General features: G+C 39.5%; 1 protein-coding gene across 1 annotated transcript in view; it reads right to left on the bottom strand.

The window, feature by feature from the left end:
• The window catches only part of COG3 (component of oligomeric golgi complex 3), a 57,421-nt gene extending 38,483 nt beyond the window's left edge, over positions 1–18,938 (bottom strand). The window contains exons 1-10 of the mRNA XM_067713521.1: positions 18,620–18,938; positions 9,885–10,031; positions 7,571–7,632; positions 6,354–6,519; positions 5,493–5,567; positions 4,282–4,374; positions 3,485–3,610; positions 2,122–2,202; positions 945–988; positions 351–477 (exon numbers count right to left, since the gene is read on the bottom strand). Coding sequence (XP_067569622.1) covers positions 351–477; positions 945–988; positions 2,122–2,202; positions 3,485–3,610; positions 4,282–4,374; positions 5,493–5,567; positions 6,354–6,519; positions 7,571–7,632; positions 9,885–10,031; positions 18,620–18,793 — 1,095 coding nt within the window. The 5' untranslated portion in view covers positions 18,794–18,938. The remainder of the gene's footprint in view (positions 1–350; positions 478–944; positions 989–2,121; positions 2,203–3,484; positions 3,611–4,281; positions 4,375–5,492; positions 5,568–6,353; positions 6,520–7,570; positions 7,633–9,884; positions 10,032–18,619) is intronic.
• Positions 18,939–24,342: the final 5,404 nt, after the last annotated feature.

Here is a 24,342-nt window from a genome sequence, read left to right as displayed (position 1 = left end):
AATCTTTATTTTTTTTCTATAATCTGACTTAAAATCACACTAAACAAAAAAGCACTTCTGCAGCAAAAGCTAAGATTAATTTGTCTACATAAATCCAGAAACTTTGAAACTTCATCTTTCAAAAAACAATACTGATTTGTGAATCTTCATACCTCAAAAAATCAATCAAAATGAGAATATTTTGCCAAATTGAATGCTAATTACTAAACTAGATTTGTCATAACAGAAAGAAACATTATGTAAGTTTGTTGATATGGGGACCAAAACTTATTTACCCAAGTATAGTTTCTAGGGTATCATAACAGCTCAAAAGAAGGTTTAACATTAAACCACAACAGGCAGAAACTCACCAAGGCACAGTGGTCTCTGTTATTCTGGCTGGTTAACTCTGTTACAGTACAAGTAATACTAGGGCCCAAAAGGAGTTCCCGCTGATCAAGGTAACACTGGTGGATGTCATTTAGCAGTTGTTGGTATCTGATGAAAAGCAAATGAGATTGGAGTACTGTATAAACTTCTGATTTCAGATATGTAAATTAAATCCAATCTTAAATCCCAAAATAGGTTGCCAAACCTCCAAAGCTATATGGTTACTGCTCATTTGCCCACATTAAATACTAGAAATATTTATGTATATAAAGAAAAAACAAATCATAATGAACTACCATAACCTTTATCTTTTAAAGACAGATTTATCTTCCACAAGTAGTGATGTTACATCTACCTAAATGAGAAGGAAATCCTGCTATATGGGAAAAAGATGCCTTACAAACTCACCAAGTCAGGTCTGTGACCTTGCTCCCCAAACTGAGCTGTGTGCTACAAGAAAAGTCGTGTACAGCATGCAAGGTAATTGCTCAGAAAATATCAGGGATGTAACAGACTTGGCAAAATAGCACTTCCAGGAAGGTAATTTGGAAATTGAAGAACCTGTGGGTACTCACTCAGGTATTTTTTCAGATCGTTGTTCTATTTGTTCGATGAGAGTCTGGAATAAAGAAAAGTCCACTAACTCCATCTGTTTTAGTTATATTTTCAATTGCTTTCTGATTATAATAGTAACACAAGCTCAAGTTAGAAAATCTGTGACTACAGAAAAGTTGAAACATGAAAATCACCTAAAACACAAAAAAATTAATCACAGTATTTCAGAATATTTTCTTTCAGTTTTTGTATGCACAGTTACTACATTTTTCATTTTAAACAAAACTGGAATTATACTATATATTCAGCTTTGCAATCTGCTTTTCTTTTTCAAAGATTTTTTAAAATTTTTATTTATTTAATTTCTTTCTGGCTGAGCTGGGTCTCGTTGCTGTGCATAGGCTTTCTTCTAGTTGCAGCGAGCGGGGGCTACTCTTCGTTGAGGTGCACGGGCTTCTCATTGCGGTGGCTTCTTTTGCTGGGAGCACAGGCTCTAGGTACACGGGCTTCAGTAGTTGTGGCACACGGGCTCAGCAGTTGTGGCTTGTGGGCTCTAGAGCGCAGGCTCAGTAGTTGTGGCGTATGGGCTTAGTTGCTCCGAGGCATGTAGGATCTTCCTGGACCAGGGCTCAAACCCGTGTCTCCTGCATTAGCAGGCGGATTCTTAACCATTGAGCTGTATCTGGGATTACACTGATTTAAAATATTGCACTGGCTCTCTACTTTTCCTGAATTAGCATGACATGCAACATCCTCTGTGAGATGGTCTTTGCCATCTTTCCTTTCTTCTTTCCTATCACACCCTACTGAAAGTCTTGTGTTCCAGTCTTAAATGAGGTCCTCCCAAAATACAAGTCTTTTATGTCTCCACAACTTTCTCTATACATGCTGCTCTCTCTGTATAAAATATCCTTATCAATCCCCTCAAGTCTGCTATAAATCTACGTTTTTTTTTAAGCTCAAGTATCACCTTCAACTGGAAACCTTCCCTGAGCATTCCAGGAACAGCTAGGTGTTTCCTCCTCTGTGGGCTTAAAGGACCTCAACATACACTGCTATAATGTGGAAGGACAAAGCCTATCTTTCATTCAGGTTCATTTTCCTGGTATAAACAAAGGACCTAACAAACATTAGCGTTTCAAAAGGGCTGGCTAAATAAATTTCATAGCATTATCTTATTTATGTCAATAGACTTACTCTGACTTTGGGGGCAGCAGCTCGAAATTTCACATAAAATAATGTGAAGGCATTGTCTGCATTAGGTACAGATGAAGGATCCTAAAGAAACATGGGGGAGGATAGGCAAGGAAGAAAATTAGCGAACAAATAATTATTCAGAAAATATAACACAAACCATTTCATATGGCTACTGCTTGGCCTATATACCAACCAAAAGCTTACAGAGAGCAAGATTAAATACTATTATTGCTACACATGAGAAATAATTATGTGGAGCTGTCATCTCTCTCTACTTTATAATTAAAATTTATGCTATGTTACATGAATTTTGGTGGTAAAAAGACTGAACTCAGATTCATACTCAGTCACTTTCTGAGTGTAGGACTTCGGTCAAATTACTTAACCTCTCTGAGATTCATGCATCCATTACATGGTGATAACACATATGCACAAAGGTTTTCCACAGCTCAGTTATAAAGCACTAACACACAGTAGGTACTAGTACTTATCAGGCATCAGTTTCCTAAAATAAAATTTTGCAAAATAGAAAAATTATATAGTCTGTTATGTCAGCTAAGAGCAACGTGAACGGTAAAATGCAATACAAAACTCAGCAGCTTTGAACTAAAAGCTCAAGATAGTCCATATTCTTTAGAAAGTAGGCTGAAAAAATAAAATAAATTATCTTTCAGGTTTTATTTTCTTAGGAAAGAAATGTGCTCAGTGACCATCTGATCTAGCTCCACTCTTATTTTCTAACCTAACACGCTGCTAATTTTCCACCTCGCATCTACTAAAATCTGTAATTGATTAATTTGTCTTTTTCCTTCTTTACTGATTATTTCTCCTGAACATAAGCTCCATTAGGGCAGGGACCTTGTTAGCTCCTTTCACTACTGTACAGTTCTTAGTACAATGCCAAGCATTTAGAAGGCATTCAATAAAAATACATTTGCTAAATACAGTAAATTAAATTATCCATCATTTGTAAAGAAAAATTCAAATTATCTATCATATGTAATTCTACCACTCAGACAGAACCACTTTTATTATTTTGGTGTATTTCCTCCTAATATTTTCTTTAAAAAGATAGGAAAAGGAAAAGTTAAAGTGAGAAATAGTTTGCATCTTATTTTATTATTTATCATATAGTACTGAATATTTCTCACACTGTTATATATTCTTTGAAAATAAGACTGTGACAGACATATATAATACAGGCATTTTTTCTTATTATAAATAAAATTGCAACACGTATTTATTTAACAAAAGGTAAAAAAAAAAAAATTGGAGTTACTAGATACTAATCTCAGACTAACATTATGGAAAATAAATGAATTAAAAAAAACAAAAACAAAAATCACCTCACCAGTTAACTCACCCTTTTTAATAACTGACTTGTGAGGTTCTGTAGTGTGTTCACTGTATATGTCTTCATGAGGTGCAAAGCTTTAGAAAGACACTGCTTAAACTTCAGTAAATATACAGGATAATCTTTAAAATTTGGCTGTAAAGGAAAAGGAAAGATTTACAAAAATGAAGCAAACTTTTAATGAAAACCAACCTGTCCTTTATGTAAAGCTATACAGAAAGTTCAAAAGAAGATCTTATGTAGACTGTAAGCTCCTTGAAGACAAATACTATGACTGTCTTGGTCATAGCCAAATTCCCTGTGCCTGGCACAAAGCAAGGGCTCAATAAATATTTGCAGCTTTTAGCAAAATGTATTTTCAGTACCCCACAGACCTCAAGGCTAATATGTGAGGCCCAACTAAGAAAAGAAAAGGAGTTGGGTGAAATAAATACAGCTATAAATCCTTGGAGGGCAGAAAGAGATGGTGATTAAACCAAGGGACGTGTCCTTTTATTTCCCCCCCCTCAAGTAATACTTTTTGTTTCCAAGGAAGTATCTATCTAGCAAAACAGTTAAGTCAACAGTCTAAAAATCACTAGTCCTTTTAGATGGGATAAAGTTGTGTCAACCAGCCGCTTTTTCTATTCCAGGGGTTGCTGCAGCAGCTGAAAGCATTTTTTACATCACTACTGACAATGACTAAGAATTTACTATAGTTTTTCTTCAAGTATATTACAGAAAGAAGTAATTAGTTTACTGCATAAGAAATGATATAATAGGGATGTTAAGATTTCTTTAAAACACACAGAAATACCATGACTTACATGAGATGATATGTATGTAATACAGTCATCTAACTTGGCCAGCATTGGTATAAATCCTTCACTATTCACAGACAGCGTGGGAGAATTCAATTTCTTTAAGGGAAAAAAAATTTTAACGTTTTAAGAGTCACCAAATATACTCAAATGCAGCCCATGTGTAACAATGCAATAAAGAAAGGACAAATTTAAAAGAATATGGATTGAATTCAGTTTACTCCTAATGACCTTTAATGGGGCTCTTCACGAATTAGCAAACATTTTATACTCCATTGCACAATGTTATATTAAAATAATACATCATGTACCTAGATTTCCCACTTTCTAGCACTTTACAACATAAATTTTCCACTTCCAAACACTGGCGACCTTCTCAAGGTTAAAAGATTAACTACCAGTTACCATGTTCAGCAGTCATACTGAAAGTAAAATATAAATAAACATATACAAGTAGTACTAATATAAGGTAATATATAATATAAACATGAGTTAATATTTAATATAATAGATTAAATGATAAATATTAAAATATATAAACCTATATAATATATACAAAAGATAAGTAAAATGACCCAATTATTTCTTATCTTGATATACAAATAGTTTGGCAATGATTTATATTTCCCATTGCATTCCACTGTTAACTGGCTACTGGTTTTATTTCTAACTCTTTCGTAAACTATAATAATTTAGATTTAATAATTTTAATAACATGATTTATATGCAGTTATTATGATTAATTTATGAGCCAGAATACAGAGAAATATAATTTACACAGAAGTCTTTACTGTGACTACCTCTTTGGGATCCAAGAATCCATTATGAGGACTATACTCTTCCTCAAACTAAACATGAGATTAGTTTAAGAAGTGTTTTAATTACTATTATAGAAGTACAACCATAGCAAGATTTAAAATGGAATATTTCTTCTTATAACCTTCACAGCTTACAAATATGATACTATTAAGAGTTAACCAACAAAGAGATTTTAATAGCAAAAATACAATTTAAGAAGAACTATTATTTAAATCATATTTGGAAATCTGAACTGGTAATGGTATGTCCATCACTCACAAACAGGAATATCTTAACAACAAGCAAACTATTAAGTTAAAATATCACTCAAGCCAATTTATAAGGTTAAAGATTATACTCAGAATGGGAAATATAAAATAAAGCCACTAATTCTAGAAAAAATAAAGAACAATGCTTACTGTGTTAATAGTTTCCAATTCATTAAAATAGGAAAGCTTTTGTTGAATGTTTTCAGCCAGATCAACAAGTTCCGACTTGAATTTTTTAAAAGAGAAAAATCAATTATTATGAGAACATAAGAATCAACACTCCAGTCTCAAAATTACATCGAGGAGATTTATACTAGACATACAGGTTTATATTAGATATATGATTTCAGAATAATGCCCAAAGATTTCTGCAGTCATGGGCTAAAATAAGCAATGATTATTACAGTAAATTACATATCTTTTTATAAAATAACAGATGATTATCTTTTTAAAAACATACAAAATATACATAGATAAAATTCTGAAATAAGTATAGTAACTTAAATATTCTATCTTTAAGTCACAAGTTTAAGTGCAACCTAGATCTGTTCATCTTTTCATAAACCCCACCATTAGTATAATGACTATGCCTTGTTTGAAAAGTGTCAATAGGGAATTCCCTAATGGTCCAGTGGTTAGGGCTCAGCGCTTTCAGTGCCAAGGACTGGGTTCAATCCCTGGTCGGGAGCTAAGATCCCGCAAGCCGCGCAGCACAGCCAAAAAAAAAAAAGAAAAGTGTCGCAAATGTGAATATACCCTCTTCACTCTGAAACTGTACTGAGACCTAACAGCTCAAAACATACGAAAGCTTGCCCGTGCCTCTGCTGACATAAGCTTAAAAGCAGGCTGTCAAGGTAATAATTTGCATACTTAGCACAGGGCCTCATACAGAGAACTGTTCAAAATATACTTGGAGAAATAAAGGAAATTAGAATTAAATTGTATTCATTTATTTAAAAATAAAATATTAAACATAGTCAGTCACTGACACCCTCTCCTACTCCAAATTACCTGCTCTTTCAGGAGCTGTTCACAGGCTTCATGTAGGGTTCCTGTCTTATTGGACACAAAAAGATACTGTTTCTGCAATGATTCCAGATGCTGAAGAGCACTGTTGACATCATTCAATATAGCATCACACTGCTCCTGAAACCCAGACAAGTAATCCCTCATCTGTCTAGAAAACAGAACCAAAAGGGGATTGGCAATAATATTTTCCCCCAATAAGCACAGACAATAAACAACAAGGTCTCGTTTTCCTCCAAATGCTTGCATTTCAGAAGGGAAGTCTGACCTATTCAAAAAGTTTATTATATTCAGAAAAATAGCAAAAACTGTCACAAACTGTTTCAGTACTTAAGAAGGAAAATGATTGAAACTATGAGCAATAAAAGGAATCAGCCTTAAAGCCATAAACTGGCTTTTCACATGTAGGGCAGTAAATCATGGGCTCAACTTTCAAAGACTGGGACACCAGGCCCATCCCAAGGTAACAAGTAGGTCCATCCTTCAGGTCATGTCTGCCTTTGAGAGATGGTGTGATGTCATGGAAAGAATTTTGGACTTGGAATTGGAAGACCTGAGTCCAAGTCCCAGCTCTGCCCAAGTCTCCATGACATTAGGCAAGTATTTAATAGTTCCAGGCCTCTGTTTACTCATTTGTAAAATGGGAATAATAACACCTTTCCTTATAGAGCTGCTATGAAGATTAAATGGAATCATACATCAAAGAGCCTAACACAATGCCTAGCAATAGTAGTCACTTAATTAATGTTAAATGAATATAAATGTTCAACCCACGGTCCCCAAATCAGCTAGAAACAGTACAGTCACTTCCCCCACGCCGTCAATATACACAAACAAAACAACATAGTTCACACCCTGCCTAGTTGGCCATCCCTAAAGTCTCTTGGGTCTCTCCCTCTAAAGAAAGGCAGCAAACACCTCTTAGAGTTCCTGACAAAACTCCCACTTGATTCCAAGCCTTTCTAGAGTTATCTAAAATCAACCTCTGCCCCTCCTAACCTATTAATTACAATGTGACTTTTTTTAAAATCACACAACTTCCAGTACCAGTTGGAATGACCCACATCCTTTCTAGCTATTCTTAAAGAAAATGTTGCTGTTCAAGTTTTCTTTGTACCTTAATTTTGTTTAAAGGCACAGATAACGAAATGCTTAAGATGATCTAAGAATTAGGACAGCCAACAAATATAAGAGCCACATACCTATATTTAGTTCCTTCATCCTGATCCATCTGAGTTTGTAGCTTCGCAAACCATGAGAAAAACTGGAAAAATAGGGTATTATGTTGTCAACAAAACTAAAACAGACAAAATGAAAAGTGGTTACATGCTAAACAGCAAGTCAAAAGGGCAGACACTAAGTCTTACTGTTTGGGGCTCAGACATTTATAGCTGTAAGCCAGGAGATGACAATTTAATTGCATGGTCAGTGTCTACATTCCAGGAAAAGCAAAGTATCTTAAAAACACGGGCCATTTTCAGAGTTAAATAAGAAAGAGTATTAACACGATAATATGTAGAAATAAACATTTCTTCCTAAGAAGCTAATGCCTACCTGCTAGTTTGCCAAATTTGAGTAGGTAACATAGGGCTCTGGGTAAATATTAATGTTATCTAATAATAATTGTGAGAATATAAGCTCAGAAATAATATAAAGGAGTGGTTTAAAAACATAGCTTTTGCATCGGCCAAACCTGGGTTTGAATTCTGGTCCTACCATCAATTTGTATACTTAAAATGAGTACATTTTATTGTATGTAAATTATAACAATGTATTAGATCTTTTTTTAATTTAATGAGAGATATGCAAGTGAAAATTTAATCCAGAAGATCTTTTTCTTTTTTTTCAAATAGTCCAAGTAAATTCACAGACATGGTGCAAGATTATCTTCTATAATTCTCAAGTGGGATTCGAAGTCAAAGGTATACTTTATTCTCTCAAGATACTACTCTTGCCAAGTACCTTGGCTTTCGTTTCCTGAACACTGATTGTGTGCCTGGTACACACTGCATTTACATGCATTATCTAATTTAATTCTCATAAAAGTCCTATAAGTATATAATTATCTTTGTTTTACACATTAGGAAACAGAGATCTGAGAAGATAAGTAATTTGCCTAAGCTCACAAAGATGGTAAGTGATAGAGGTGACCTTCAGATCCAGGTTGGTCTAACTCTAGAGCTAGAGCTCTTCATCACTTTGCAGCACTGCCTCTCTTGACTTAGTGCAGAGGTCCCCAACCTTTTTGGCACCAGGGCCCGGTTTCACGGAAGACAATTTTTCCATGCACCCAGTGGGGGGCAGGGGGGGATGGTTTTGGGATGATTCAAGTGCATTACATTTACTGTGCACTTTATTTCTATTACTATTACATTGTAATATATAATGCAATAATTATACAACTCACCATAATGCTGACAGGAGGTGGAGCTCAGGCGGTAATGTGAGCGATGGGGAGCGGCTGTAAATACAGATGAGGCTTCGCTCGCCCGCTGCTCACTTCCTGCTGTGCAGCCTGGTTCCTAACAGGTCACGGACCACTACCGGTCCATGGCCCGGGGGTTGGGGACCCCTGACTTAGTGTATATGCAATTCAGCACATTTGCTTTATGTTTCACTTGGTAAATGCCTTAGCTCTGATTCTTCTTTTTTTTTAATTGAAGTATGGTTGATGTACAGTGTTGTGTTAGTTTCAGGTGCATGGCAAAGTGATTCAGTTTTATGTGTGTGTGTGTGTGAGTGTGTGTGTGTGTGTGTGTGTGTATATCTGTTCTTTTTCAGATTCTTTTCCCTTATAGGTCATTACAAAATATTGAGTATAGTTCTCTGTACTGTACAGTAGGTCCTTCCTCAGCTTTGATTCTTAAGAGGACAGAAAGATGAGACAGAGGAAGCAGCAGAAGAAACTACTGTACATTTAAGTTTATAGTTGGGAATAAGCAAAAACCAAGAGATTTCACATGCTAAATTTCAGAAAAATAACTATAAGCGTTCATCTAAAGAGCATATTGAGGTTTTTAAGAAAGAAATTACCTAGCAGCAAGCAGTGAGGGGTGCGGTTGGGGGGTCTGCATGTGTGCATGTGTCAACGCACATGCATGTTGGGGGACACATTAACACAGACACGTACTGGGAGAAGGTCTAAAGGGCATAAGATATCAAAACCTTAATAAATCTAATAGTCTATCCAAACTTGGAATAGCATATTTTTATCTGTACTGCAAATAAAACTGGGCAACAGGTTCATTTAAAACACTTAAGAAATAACCACAACTAACACAAAATCAAAAATGTTCTAGAAATAGAAACAGCTTTGGGAAAGATCACTGGTGTTCTCCTTACTTGGTGCAAGTAATATATCCTTCTTTCTCCAGCTCCCCCCGCCCCACCCCCAAAAAAAAGATGTCCTAGAAAGACTTTAACTACAGTTTCAAATGTTCACAACGTTTAATTAGGACCTCTGTCTTGAGACATTTAAAACAATCAAATATCCTTAGAAATAATGCTGCCATTCACCTGCTGTGCAGTTTCAATTCTTTCTTCTTCCATTTCTAAGGAGGTGAATCCCTTCAAGAGAATGTCTTCTGTAGATTCAGGCACTACTGAAGTCTGTGCAATGGGCAGCGACTGGGATGTTAAATTGCACAAGTCTTCAATTGGGAGCTTGAAAAAAAAAGAGCCACAAAGATATTCAAATAACTTGAAAATTCTCTAAACTTAACTCAAGATTGATATTCCACCTCAGGTGTTTTGAAAGAGAAAGAAATGTTTTCTGTTAAATCGTCTGATGTTAACAGGCGCCATATGATACTAACACTTAGAACCAGGTTCTCTCTATATTAAATGCTGGTCTCAAAATATAAACTTGACACCAATACCCAACCATTTGCAAAGTATGGTTTTTGAGTTACCTTTTGAAAACTGGTGGTGAATCTGTACTAATCCACACACCTTTTCCTACTGGAACTTCTTGGGAACTAGCACCAAGGCAAAGGCAAAACCTGCACGCTAATGAAAGTAGCCGGCCCTCTCCATTATCAACACAAAAGCCTCACCTCATTAATAGAAAACAGAAAACAAATCGTACCCAAGAATCAACTACCAACAACTATATCCCCTTCTACTATTTCTACACTGTTGCCACACTTCACCCACGTCTTCTTGCTGACAAATTCTGAAATTACAACTGAAAAGAAAGAATTTCAGAATTTCCCATCAGCTTCAGAAGAGCTCACCTTGAGGCCATCAGACCTACAATACTGTCTAGTTTGCCATTACTAAAGCTATTCCAGGTGTTCATTTACCTAGGGTCATACAGACAAGCTGTTTTTGGACTTAAAAGAAAGGGAGTGTGAATGCTGGGGAAGGTAAAAGGGTGGAATTATTTCGTTTCAATCCCAGTTTATGCCCTTAAGGCATGACATCTAAGGTCCAGCAATAAAAGACCTTAATCCAAGGCCTTAGGAAATTGCCTCCTGTCTATTTTTCTAGATACAGAAATTTCAGCTGAAGACAGTATTTTCTCTTCAAAGCTAAAATAAAATAAGCTAGATGCAAAATGCACCATCATTAACTTAGAAATACAACACTTTAAATATGGGGGGAGGGAATTCCCTGGCAGTCCAGTGGTTAGGAGTCAGTGCTTTCACTGCTGTGGGCCCAGGTTTGATCCCTGGTCTGGGAACTAAGATTCTGGGAGCAGTGCGGCATCAAAAAGAAAGAGAGAGACACACAAAAAGAGAGAGAGAAAGAAAGAGAAAAAGAAAGAAAGAAAGAAAGGAAGGAAGAAAGGAGGGGGGAGAGAAAGGAGGGGGGAGAGAGAGAAAGAGGAAGGGAGGGAGGGAGGGAAGGAGGGAGGAAGGGAGGAAGGGAGGGAGGGAGGGAGGGAGGAAGGAAGAAAGGAGAGGGGAGAGAGAGAGAAAGAGGAAGGGAGGGACGGAGGGAAGGGAGAGAGGGAGGGAGGGAGGGAGGGAGGGAGGGAGGGAGGAAGGAAGGAAGGAAGGAAGGAAGCGAGGGAGGGAGGGAATTTTGTGTCTGGGTTAAAGTGGGGCTGCACCTTCGGGCGCAGTAAAGCACATCACAGTGCGGCCTGGTTTGAACCCTGCTCACTTAATAAGCGTGTTACAATGGGCAAATCACATAATGCTTCTAAATCTCTATTTCTTCTCTGTAAAACAGGAATTACATTATCTGTATCATGAGGCCATTGTGAAATGAAGAAAACACAGGTGTAAGAAAACAGGCTCCTTGGACCACTGGGAAGCTGCAGACAGAAAAAAAGTGTTCAGAAAGGTCCTCAATCTGCTTTCTCCCAGGAGGGTCCTGGATGTACAGAGATACGTCTTACTAAGGGCATCATTGTTCAACATAAACTCTTCCTGAATGGTGACACAATCCCTGAAGAGAAAAGGACTGTTGGGCAGGAAGAATTAAGTTTCTGAAATCTGATGAGAATCTATCTTGACTCTAACGTGTCACCAGCAACTGTGTGCTGCCACCAGAGGTTCTGAGGACAGAGGAAGCTGAGCTGAGCTAAGCCTACCTGCTCACGCTCTGTGCGAGTTACCAACAACAAGCTGTCTCCTCGGAGACAATGCTACGTGTGTTTAGCGTAATGCCTGCCAAATAATACACACGATCAACCGGAGCCGCTTCTATTTATCATATTACTATTCCTACTTATTAGCAGTAACAAAGTAAATTTGTTTCTTTTAATTTATTTATTTTTATTGAAGTATAGTTGATTTACAATGTTGTGTTAGTTTCTTGTGTACAGCAAAGTGATTCAGAAATATGTGTGTGTGTATATATATATATATATATTCTTTTTCAGATTCTTTTCCATTATAGGTTATTACAAGATATTGAATATAGTTCCCTGTGCTACACAGTAAATCCTTGTTGTTTATCTATTTTATATATAGTAGTTTGTACCTATTAGTCCCAAACTCCTTATTTATCCCTCCCCCACTTTCACCTTTGGTAACCATAAGTTTGTTTTCTATGTCTGTGAGTCTGTTTCTGTTTTGTAAATAAGTATTTGTACCACTTTTTAGATTCCACATATAAGTGATATCATATGATATTTCTCTTTCTCTGTCTGACTGACTTAGTATGATAATCTCTAGGTCCATCCATGTTGCTGCAAATGGAATTATTTTGTTCTTTTTTTATGGCTGAGTAATTGTATATATGTGCCACATCTTCTTTATCCATTCCTCTGTCGATGGACACTTAGGTTGCTTCCATGTCTTGGCTATGGTAAATAGAGCTGCTCTGAATGTTGGGATGCATGTATCTTTTCAAAGTAGAGTTTTCTCCTGATACATGCCCAGGAGTGGGATTGTTGGATCAAATGGTAACTCTATTTTTAGTCTTTTAAGGAACCCCCATACTGTTTTGCATAGTGTCTGCACCAATTTACATTCCCATCAACAGTGTAGGAGGGTTCCCTTTTTACAGTAAGTAAATTTACAAATCAGAATCTATACTGCTTCTTGGGAACAGAATCGTCTAAGTTACCTTTACAAAATTATAGTTTATTAGTAGTAAAATTTAGTTATATATGAACAGATAATGACAAAATTCAAACACATAATTCTATCAGCACTGTTTACCTGATACCTAAGGAGGAAAAGGGAGAGAGACATGGATCAGGTACAGATTTGAAAAATACACCAGAAAGCACATGGAGACTAGGCTAAAAGAATGCTAGACAGAGTGTTGCTTGCACCTTAATAATAAGAAAAAGACAAATAGTCTACAAAATCAGGTTCTTGAAGCCATCAAAGAGTTGAGGTTCCAGAGTAACTAAGTAGCTTAAAATCTAGAAAAAGATGGGTATCTCCAGGCAGAGACAGAGTGAGAGCACGGGCTTACCGTGGCAGATTATGGAAAAAGAGATGACAAATGCCACACAAGTAGGTAAGAATTAGGCTAAAATTTCTTTCAAATTACTAAATGGTACAGGACGGGTGAGTACAGAATGCTTGGAAGTCACAGACACAAGGGGAATTTGCACCCACTCACATGGTCTTCACGGACCTCCACCAGGTGCTCATGAGAAAGAATGAGGACTGGTGGTGCAGGCTTAGAAGAGGAGGGGCCTGGGGAAAGTGGGGCACAAAGCCCCATCCAGACCCTTCTCCCCACTGGAACAAAATCTTAAGACACTGAAAAAAGGGCAGCAAGCGCTATCAACCCTAGGGCACAGGGGAGAACACACTACAGCCGGGGAAAGGGAAAAGAAAACAACCATTACCCCTGGAGGAGAGGCAAGAAGGAACCCAAGACCCAGAACATCAGAGGTCTCCTACTGCCGGAGGAGGGCAGAGTCAGTAAGAAACTCCACCCCTGAGTCCCAGGGGCAAAGGCCTGCCTAAGACTGAGACTGGACGCAGATGATAAAAAACTCCCACCTACCACCACCAGGCTATAGAGCGCCAGCAATGCTCTCCTGTGGGAGGGGCAAGAGCACAGACACCCTCTGAGACACAGGCGCACAGCACACCAAAAGCTGAGGGTTGAGAAGGAAGGTTAAGAAGACCCTGCAGTAGCCCAGCCCCAATGCTAGGCAAAAAGTAATGAAAGAGAAGTCTGAAGCCAGTGGTAAACTAAAGGCAACCAGAACAAAAACAAAACACAAATCTAGCCCACTAGCCCAAACCTCCACACTAATGACCTAACAGAGTAAGTGTATTCATTTCCAGGCATTCACGCTATTTCCCTCATTCTCAAATGTCCTGCATACAATGTACAGTATTTGACCAAAAGTTACATTAAACAGCAAGGAAAATAACCCAACTCATTGTCAAGAAACGAAGCACTCAACAGAGCCAGACTCAAGAGATGATCTGGATATTGGAACTATATAACTGTGACTAATATGTCAAAGGCTCTGGTATGAAATATAAATAAAATGAATGAACAGACGCAGAAGTTAAGCAGAAAGATAAAAACTATACATGTCCAACAGAAATGCTGGAAATAACCATTATTGTAACAGGTGAAGAATACCTGCCATAGACTCATCAGTACACTCAACACAGCTAAGGAAAGAATCAGTGAACTTGAAGACAGGTCAATAAAAATCACCCAAAATTAAACATAAAGAAGAAACAGAGTGGACAAATAAAAACTGAACACAACATCCAAGAACTGTGGGATGGTATAAAATGATCTAATATATGTATAATCTGAATCTCAAAATAAGAAGAGAGAGAGAGAACAGGGTAGAAGAAATATTTAAAGAGATAATGGTTGAGAAGTTTCCAAAAATAATGAAAGACACAATGCTACAATTCTGAACTCAGAAAATCCCAAGCAGAATGCACATGCATGTGTGCGTGTGCACACACACACACCACCCCTAGACACATCACATTCAAACTCAGAGAGAAAATCAAAAGTCATAGAGAAAACCTTAAGGCAGTCAGAGAGAAAAAGATACATTATATACAGGGGAACAAAAATAAGAATTAAAGCAGACTTATCAGAAATCAGGGGACTTCCCTGGTGGTCCAGTGGGTAAGACTCCGAGCTCCCAATGCAGGGGGCCTGGGTTCGATCCCTGGTCGGGGAACTAAATCCCACATGCATGCCACAACTAAGAGTTCACATACCACAACCAAGAAGTTCGCATGCCACAACTAAGACCTGGCACAGCCAAAATGAATAAATAATTTTTTTTAAGCTGCTTTTTAAAAGCTTATGAGGGAGTTCCCTGGTGGTCTAGTGGTTAGGACTCGGTGCTTTCACTGCTATGGCCTGGGTTTAATTCCTGGTCGGAGAAATGAGATCCCGCAAGCCACTCAGCGTAGCCAGAATAAAAAAAAAAAAAAATTAAAAAAATAAAAGCTTGTGAGAAGATGCCCCCATTAGGTACATTTGCCCAGCTGTCTTCTTTTCTCAAAGCACCTGGAAGAGAATGGCAAATCAAGAAGGGTGTGTTGCAGGGAGATCAGCTCGGTGCTTTGTGACCGCCTAGAGGGGTGGGATAGGGAGACACAAAAGGGAGGGGATATGGGGATACATGTTTATGCATAGCTGATTCACTGTGTTATACAGCAGAAACTAACACACCATTGTAAAGCAATTATACTCCAATAAAGATGTTAAAAAAATAAAATAATATAATATAAATGGTAGAACTATTTTAAAAAAAGGTGTGCTGGTGTCACAAACTTTCCTGTTCTGACTACTCTTTCACTCCTGAAGAGATGGTGACTGAATACCTCTGGCTTACTCGCACTGTCCTGGCTTCCAGATGGAGCAGACATTTACCACCAGAAAGAGAAGAGCAGAGACTAGGCTCCTGGTTGGTCCTGGATAGCTACTGTACAGCTTACACAAATGGGGACACTAACATATTAAATACTAACTACAATAAACTATCAAGCCTTGCCTGACCAGCTGAGCAGCTCCAGGAAAAAACAAGCAAATATACCTTTCTCTCCCAAACTTTACTTCTTGCACAGTTCTGGGTTGGAGAAAATCACTTCTGTAATCAATCTAATAAATTCATTCCCTAAATGAAACCTGACGTTACCTACTCTGTTTGGAGCAAATCATTGAAGAGGTATAGATGGAGTCTCAGAACCTTCCTCCAGGCACCTAACCTCTTCTTTTCTTACCTTTGGTCTGAGTGACACCTACACAGTACCAGCTCAGCGTCGTAACATTCTAATCTATTCTTTTAAGGTAATAATCATTTGGGGAGAAAAGCACATGAATAATATAATACTGGCAGGTAGCTTGCTGTGTGCACTTTATATACTTCATTTAGTTCTCACAACTCCCTGTGATGCAAGTACTATTATAATCCCCATTTTATAAAGAAGAAAACAGGTTCAGAGAGGTTAAGTAGCATGTCTAAGGCCACACAAACTTTAGGAAAACAACAACTGTAACAGTAAATTACAGGTAAATTTCAGGATAAATTATCTCAGCATTTTATCAAGAATTACTAAACTCAGCAGAAAGAAAAAGGCCCTCACTACTAAAAAAATTTGCCCTGGCTACAAGAAACCAGTCTACTTAATATTCTACTGCAAATTTTCTTATCTAACACCAGATAAAAAGGTATATAAGGCTAGTTCTCCTAAATAAAAAGGAAAGCTATAAACAGCTTCATGATATTTGCTCAGAGGTAGCTGGCCTCTTGCTATTCAACTAACTTGCCCAGTTCCAGTTGCTCAGGATGTAACTTATCTCCTGAAAATTGTGAAACACTACAGAAAACCCTTTACAGGTTTTTATTTTGGTCAGACCAAATAAAAATTGAGGCATTCTTTCTCAGTGCCAGTGTTAAAAGAGTGGTAACGGATAAAAAATTCAATTCCAAAGTCTTCCCACCAGACATATAAAGGAAAAAGAGGGCTGTCGAAAGCTGAAGAGCAATGAGAAATTCCCCCTCAAAGATTCCAGGATGGATAAATAACAGGCTGGTATTTCATTCTCACAGCAATCCAATGCCAAGGCTGCATGTACCAGAAGACCTTCACTGAACCCTTGAACTTGGCAAGCTCATCCCCTACCCAGGGCTTTGCACTGCTTTTTCCTCCAGCTGGAAGGTTATTTCTCTAGTCTTTGCAAGACTGGCTTCTTGTTTTCCATCATGAGCTCTTGCCTTAGGTGGTTACTTTCTTAGAAAGGCCTTCCCTCTTTATCTAAAAGGGCACACCTCATTCCCTGGTGTCATACCATCCTGTCTGATTTTCCTTATATCCTGGATGACTGTCTGAACTTACCTTCTTTGTTCTTTTTCACATGCTCATAATCACCATAATTATGTCAGCTCCTTCAGGCTAGGAATCTTGTTTTTATCTTTCTGTTCCCCCATTCCTAGCCCCGGGTAGGCACATAATATATGTTAAATGACTGCATGGGGCTAATGGTAGGTATTATGTTGCATAAATATCAAATAATGGGGTGAAAATGAAGAGATCTCTTTTACTTCACTCCAAACCCTTTCCTTCATGCTCAGTGGGAATAGTAATATTTTATGGCCCAAGACATTAAAAATAAAATGGGTTACTTTGCTTATGGAATACATTCACCACAGGTACTGTGATGCCCAAGCACCTTGCTTTGGTGAGAGGCCTAATCAATTATAAACAGACTGAAATATTTATAGAGCAAACAACTTCTATTGCCCAGAGCATAAAAGACTCTGATAGCCACGCCAAAACAAATTTCCAACTGCTTCCTCATTTATTTCAAACACACTTCCAGCACAGAATCCTAGAGGTGGACAGAGAAACCCAAGAAAGAACACCTGTACTTTATGGCAGAGTGTGCAACGGCGAAAAGTGGCGAGAACTTTCAAACCAAAGTTCTTAACCTCTGAAGTGTGAGGGCAGAAAAAGTTTAAGTCTCTAAACTCAGTCTGCCTTTGGACACAACCGTGTAAAGAGAATGCTTCCAACATCAAAAGTAACCATCAGTGCTAATAAAATAATAACCGCCTAAACCTAGCCCTCAAAACTAGAAGAAGTCTGTCAAACATCTGACTACTCATAAAATGTACTTCTTGCTATTATAACTAATTGAATTGAATCACACAAGCAGTATCAGGGATAATATCCCAATGGTAATTAGGATTAAAAACGTTGACACTAAAACCGACAACCAGCATTATCTAATAATGTACTGACCCAGCTTTCAAAGAAAAATTTTTATTGCTTTGCTATAAGTCAAATATAAATCGGATGTCCCACAACCTGCACTTGATCGAGAGTTCATTGCTCAATGTGCGATGAATGAAGCTGTCACCCGGAATCAACTTTGGTTTCCCCAAGGGCCCCTATGGAAAAAGGAAGCTGGGCTATTCATTAAGGTGGTAAACAAATACCAACAGGAGGCTGTGCTGAAGTAAAGCACTTCGGGTTCAGTGTCTTCCCCTTCCGGGAGAGGGTGGGCAGCAGGACTATGCCTCGCTAACACCAGGGACACCCGGGGCAAGATGCCCGGGGCAAGGCTCCCGAACAACCGCCCCACGCCGCAGGGGGCGGGCTGGGTGCCGGCGGCCAGCAGCCGCTGGACGCCCCCGCAGCCGTCCCCACGCCGGAGGGGAGAGTCGGCGGTCTGGGACAACGTAAGGCCTGACAGTCCGGGAAGGTGAGGGGCCTCTCCCACCGGAGCCGACACTGTGATGGGGAGGAGAGGAGAGACCCTGGCCAAGGGTCTGCAAGGTCGGGGTCCGCCGGCGCGCCCGCGGAGTACCCCAGCCCAGCTCCCGCCCGTCACCTCACCTCGGCGGGTACGGGCAGGTCCTCGGCCGCCGCCTTCAACTCCAGCACCGAGTCCGTCTGCCGGTCGGTCAGTGGCGCTGTCGTGTCCGGTCTCCCATCCCAAAGAGCCAGCTTCTCCCGAGCGTCCCGCTCCGCCGCCGCCTCCGGCTGCAGTAGCAGCGCCGCCTCCGCCATTGCCGCCGCCCCAGCGGCCCGCAGCAGCAGGGGGGAGGTGGGAACCCCGACAGAGAGATGTCCGGGGCACTTCCGGGAGAACCGGGTCTTCCAGCACTGCACCGGCGGCGGGGCGGGGTGAACCGGAATACCCTGACCCCGGAAACGCTTCCCCTCGCGTGGGCGGGACTGAGGCCAGGACTGACGTGGCTTTAAACGGGGTACAAGTATTTCCGGTTGGGATGTAAACAGAGAGGGCGAAGGATATAGGCCCTAACGGAAATAGACATGCCCCTACCAGAAGTCCCTTCCTCAACATCAATAACTTTATTGTTAATATTGTTACTGACAACTGTGTTCAGTGACCCTGCCGGCAGGGGCCTTCGTGAGCCGCGGCATCTACCGCTTCTTTCTGCTCACAGCCTGGTAGTCTGGGTTAGGTGTGTGGACTGATTTTCGTGTTGACATGTTGCCAGTTTTCACAACTTTTCAAACATCAATAATTCCGCTGTTAGAAATCTAATTTATGAAAACACATAAAAACTCAAAGATTTATATATATCAGACATCATAAATAGTATCAAATAACCACCTGAACGTCCAACATTGAAGAACTGGATCAATAATTCATGGCACAGACGTGTAATTGGAATACTGTTCTGCCATTTAAATCATGTTGTAGATTTCAACAACAAAATAAATAATGATTGTATTGGGTCATAACCTGTAGAATAAATACCCATGAGTCCATACTGATATAAATAAATGACTGAATAAATAAATAGGGGAGAAGAGACAACTCCACCTTACTGAAGAATTCCAATCAATAAATGTAGAAAGAATGAGGGGAAAGAAATCATTAAGGATACTACAGTAATGACTATAGCAGGCAAAATCTAAGGATGGATGCTAAAATTAGTGGGTGAAAGTCTGAGGAGAAACAGAAATTTGCATGGCATCTCTCCAAGATATTTATTAATGGGGGGAGGGGAGGGCGGCTGTTAACTTTACAGTGGAGAAACCTGGAAGACATCCCCCCTTAACCAAATGATCAAGGTCAGCATCATCACCATGAAACTCCTAATATATCAAGAAGCACACAATATTTCTTTTGTGATATTCTTGCCAGAAATGCAAAACCACATTCTAATTATGAGAAAACATCAAACAAATTCAAATTGATGGACATCCTACAAAACAATTCACGAGTACTCTTCAAAAGTGTCAAAGTCAAAAAAAAAAAGTGTCGAAGTCATAAAAGACAAGGAAAGACCGAGGAAATGTTACATTTTGGGAATGAGGGAGACATGACAAGTAGATGCAATGTGGGAGCCTGGATTGGATCTTGGGTCAGAAAAGGGAGAACTATAGAATAAAATATAGATATCCAAATAAGGTCTACAGTTTAGACGATAGTAGTGTACCAAAGTTAATTTCCCAGTTTTGATTGTTGTATATGATATAGTTATGTAAGATGATAACATGAGGGGAAGCTGGATGAAGGCCATATCTGAATTCTGTAATACTTTTACAGCTTTTCTAAAGTCTAAAATTATCTCAAAGTCAAGAGTTAAAATTCTCATGTTGTAGAAAGTATTTATCTCCTTGGAGAAATGATATAATTAAGAAGAATGAAACAGTGTATCATCCTATTGACCAAAGGAAACACTTCCAAAATATTCATAGATGGTTAGAATTACTAATAATTATTTTCTTCCTTTTCTCTTTTTTTTTCAATGAGTTTTGCATCTAAGCATAAGGGTGTTTGTTTGTTTTAATTGGTATACCTAAAACACACTTCCTCCTTTTCAGGCCAGGCTGATTCCAAAAATCTCAGAAATGAAGTTTATCCTGTTGAGTTTTGTGATGATAATTCTTCACGAAATATCATCCTTCAAGGGCCAAATATAAGCATCTTCTCTCACAAATGTGCTTCTACTGCAGATATTCCTAAACCTATAATCATGCTACTTTCTTCTAAACATTATGTTTAATTTCTTAAAATATTTTTACCAACTGGTGATCCATGATGCTAAAGGGATGCAGTGTAGGTCATGGCACTCAGAAAAGATTTGGGACAAGGCTGAATGTCTAATCAGCTGCTGTGAGGGCAAATGAAGGGAGAAGGGTAGATATTCAACACAATAATGCCTGGACTATTCCTGAATTGAAGAACTGGAGCTAAGGGAGGTCAGCAAAGATCCAGCAGTCACCAGCTGGCCCTGCAGGGTGTGGAAGAGACAACAGCAATGAAGCAGTAAGTGCATTGTTCCTGGGGTGTTTTCATTGCAGAACACTACCATAGAAGTATATATATTTAAACGATGCACTTGTTGCTCAAAATACAGTGGAAAGGGTAGTATACAATATGCTGAACTCTGCTTCAGACTCTAGGGCTCTTTTCTGTATGGACAAATACTATCTAGTGTGCCCCATCCCCAGAAGTAGTACAAATTTCCTACAATGGATCCACTTTTATACTCTGTATTACAAGTCAAATTTCTTCCTGTTTCCAGCTGGTGATTAGCTTATTCCCAGAAGCACTAGATGTCATGACAAATACAACTGCAGCTTTAATTTTCTACTGTAATTTTTTTTTGACCGCACCTCACGGCTTCAAGGATTCTCAGTTCCTCGACCAGGGATTGAACCTGGGTCACGGTGGTGAAAGCACCAAATTCTAACCACTAGACCACCAGGGAACTCCCTCTACTGTCATTTTTAACAATATTATTTATTTGATTCAAGTATTTATAAGTGTTCCCTTAGAAATGTTCAAGTTGATATAGTAAACACTCATATAGCATGTATCTGTACATATGCATGTACATATAAGGCACACATGTATTCATATCGTGTGTGCATGAAAAAAGAGAGAGAGAGAGAAATGAGCAGACAGGATTACATAGGCTATCTCGGGAAAAGGACGAAGATGAGGTCAGAGGAGTCTCATCCCCAAGTGATCAAGGTCCCATATCATAGTAGATGACATTTTGTTTGTAAGGTGTTATTCAGATTTCCCTCTTGATCTCTTGATTGAAACCCTGTAAGGCAGGTTATTCTCCCATTTAGATTTAAGCACATGAAACACAGGATGATGAAGTGAGACATCAAAAACATTTGGGAAGGTGAAGGAAAAGACCACTTTTCTACACTCTTTCTAGAGGGAAACTTGCCAACACCTATCAAATCACAGGCTAGACACAGGGAGATCAGCTCGGTGGTTTGTGACCACCTAGAGGGGTGGGATAGGGAGGGTGCGAGGGAGGGAGACGCAAGAGGGAAGAGATATGGGGACATATGTATATGTATAGCTGATTCACTTTGTTATAAAGCATAAACTAACACACCATTGTAAAGCAATTATACTCCAATAAAGATGTTAAAAAAAACCCAAAAACACAGGCTAGAGAAATGGAGAGAGGATAGCTCTTTGATCCAGCAATTCTGTACCTGAGAATCTATCCTAGAGAAATTTACATATTAAAAAAAATAGTAGTACATGCACAGGATAGTTTGCAATGGAGAAAAAGTGGACACAACCTAAATGTTTTTCAATGGGGAAATGGTTTAGTTTCTATTATTTATTGCTACCTAACAAACTAACCCCAAAATCATGCCCTAAACGAACCACCACTTTGTTCTTATCTTTCATAATCTTGCAGGTCAGGAATTTCTAGAGGGCACATCAGAAAAGACTCCTCCCTGCTCACCATGTCTGGAGCCACAGCTGGGGAAACACAAATGGCTGCAGGCTGGACAGCTGGGGTCTGGCTGTGCATCTCTGCATCCTCGTGAAGTCTCAGAGCTGGTCCACTGGGTCTCTTAAGTGTGAAGACCTCAGAGTATTTGGATGTGGCTCAGGGCTCGAGGAGATGGTTCCCACTTCTGCCCTTGCATCAGAAGTCACAGAAGGTCATTTCTGCTGCACTCCACCAAGCGAGTCACTATAGTCAGGCCAGATTCAAGGGGAAGGATTGACTCTTCTTAATGCGGGGAGTAGTTAAGAATGGGCAGCTTTTTTTTTTTTTCAGGCTGCGCTGCCTGGATTGCAGGATCTTAGTTCCCCGACAAGGGACTGAACCTGTACCCTCGGCAGTGAAAGTATGGAGTCCCCATCACTGGACCACCAGGGAATTCCCTAATTTGTGTTTTAAGGTTACGTTAAGAATGCATAATGTTTTACAACGTATGTGCAACTATTATTGCAGACCTGTCATAAACAGAAAAGTCTGCTTGTGGGATATATTAAAAAATATATCTTGTGAGGATAGATAGATAATCTTGCAATAATTTGAGGAGCCTTTCAGAAAAGTGTAGAGGAAAGCTTTCCTGACAGGGATTTGTGACTGTCTGCTGACATTAAGAACATGAGTTTAGGGCTTCCCTGGTGGCACAGTGGTTGAGAATCTGCCTGCCAATGCAGGGAACACGGGTTCGAGCCCTGGTCTGGGAGGATCGCACATGCCGTGGAGCAACTGGGCCCGTGAGCCACACTACTGAGCCTGTGCATCTGGAGCTTCTGCTCTGTAACAAGGCCGCGACAGTGAGAGGCCCGTACACCGCGATGAAGAGTGGCCCCCGCTCGCCGCAACTAGAGAAAGCCCTCGCACAGAAACGAAGACCCAACACAGCCATAAATAAATAAATAAATAAATAAATAAAAATAAAAAAAAAGAACATGAGTGTAAACATCACAGGAGCCTGGAAACTGAGCAACAGCTGGGCCAACTGTAGAGGAAAGAAAGGAAAGCTAGAGGCACAGAGGACTTCAGGGGATTGACCAAGTGTTGGAAACCACTCCACTGGCCTCTGCTGGTATTAATTCCCCACTTGGTGCTCATTCAGCTTGCGAACCCCTGCCAGGAACCAGAAGGTTACACTTACAGAACATGTAAATGAACATGTACTAGCAGTAAATCTAAGATAAACAAACCCTGACACCAGGTCTGAAGTGGTTCCCCCCTCCTCCCGAAGTAGGTTCCCCCCTCCTTCCTTCTCCTCTTGGCTGGGATGAAGGGAGAGGAGGTATCTGTCACCTTTGGAGGTCTCCTGGGGGGAAGACAGGGTTTCCAGACTTCTGTTTTAAAACTAACAGTCTGGTATATTAGGGGTGTTTTGTTTTTGATGAATAAAAACAAAACCACCAAAAAGCAAAAACATCTCTCTTCTTTTTCAAATTAAATAGCTTTCACGATTATGTCATGACATAATGGGCATTCCCCCAGAATAACCTAGATCTTGCATTTTAAAATTTTCATTTGCAGGTTTTTATCAGGTGTGGCTGGCATTTTGTTGAATCCAACCGACAGCTTTCAACAGGGGAAGGAGGAGAAAAAAATGTTCTGAACTTTTTCCTTCCATTTCTCTCACTTCCTTAATGGGATGTGAGCCTCAGGACCAGGGCTGCCATGGTTTCTGTGGCCTTGGGTCCTAGCCTCCCTCCCGCCGCCCTTCCCCAAGTGTGAGCATTTGTGTTTGGCGGCTCCGGGAGGACACGGGGGCCGCTGATGATAGGCAGGCGCCAGGTGCTAGTGGGCCTGTGGCCAGCTCACCACACCACCGCAACA

Source organism: Pseudorca crassidens, chromosome 18 (assembly GCF_039906515.1).
Source record: "Pseudorca crassidens isolate mPseCra1 chromosome 18, mPseCra1.hap1, whole genome shotgun sequence".
Lineage (NCBI taxonomy): Eukaryota > Metazoa > Chordata > Mammalia > Artiodactyla > Delphinidae > Pseudorca > Pseudorca crassidens.
The sequence above is the reverse complement of the archived record's forward strand: the minus strand, read 5'-3'. Positions and strand labels throughout refer to the sequence as shown.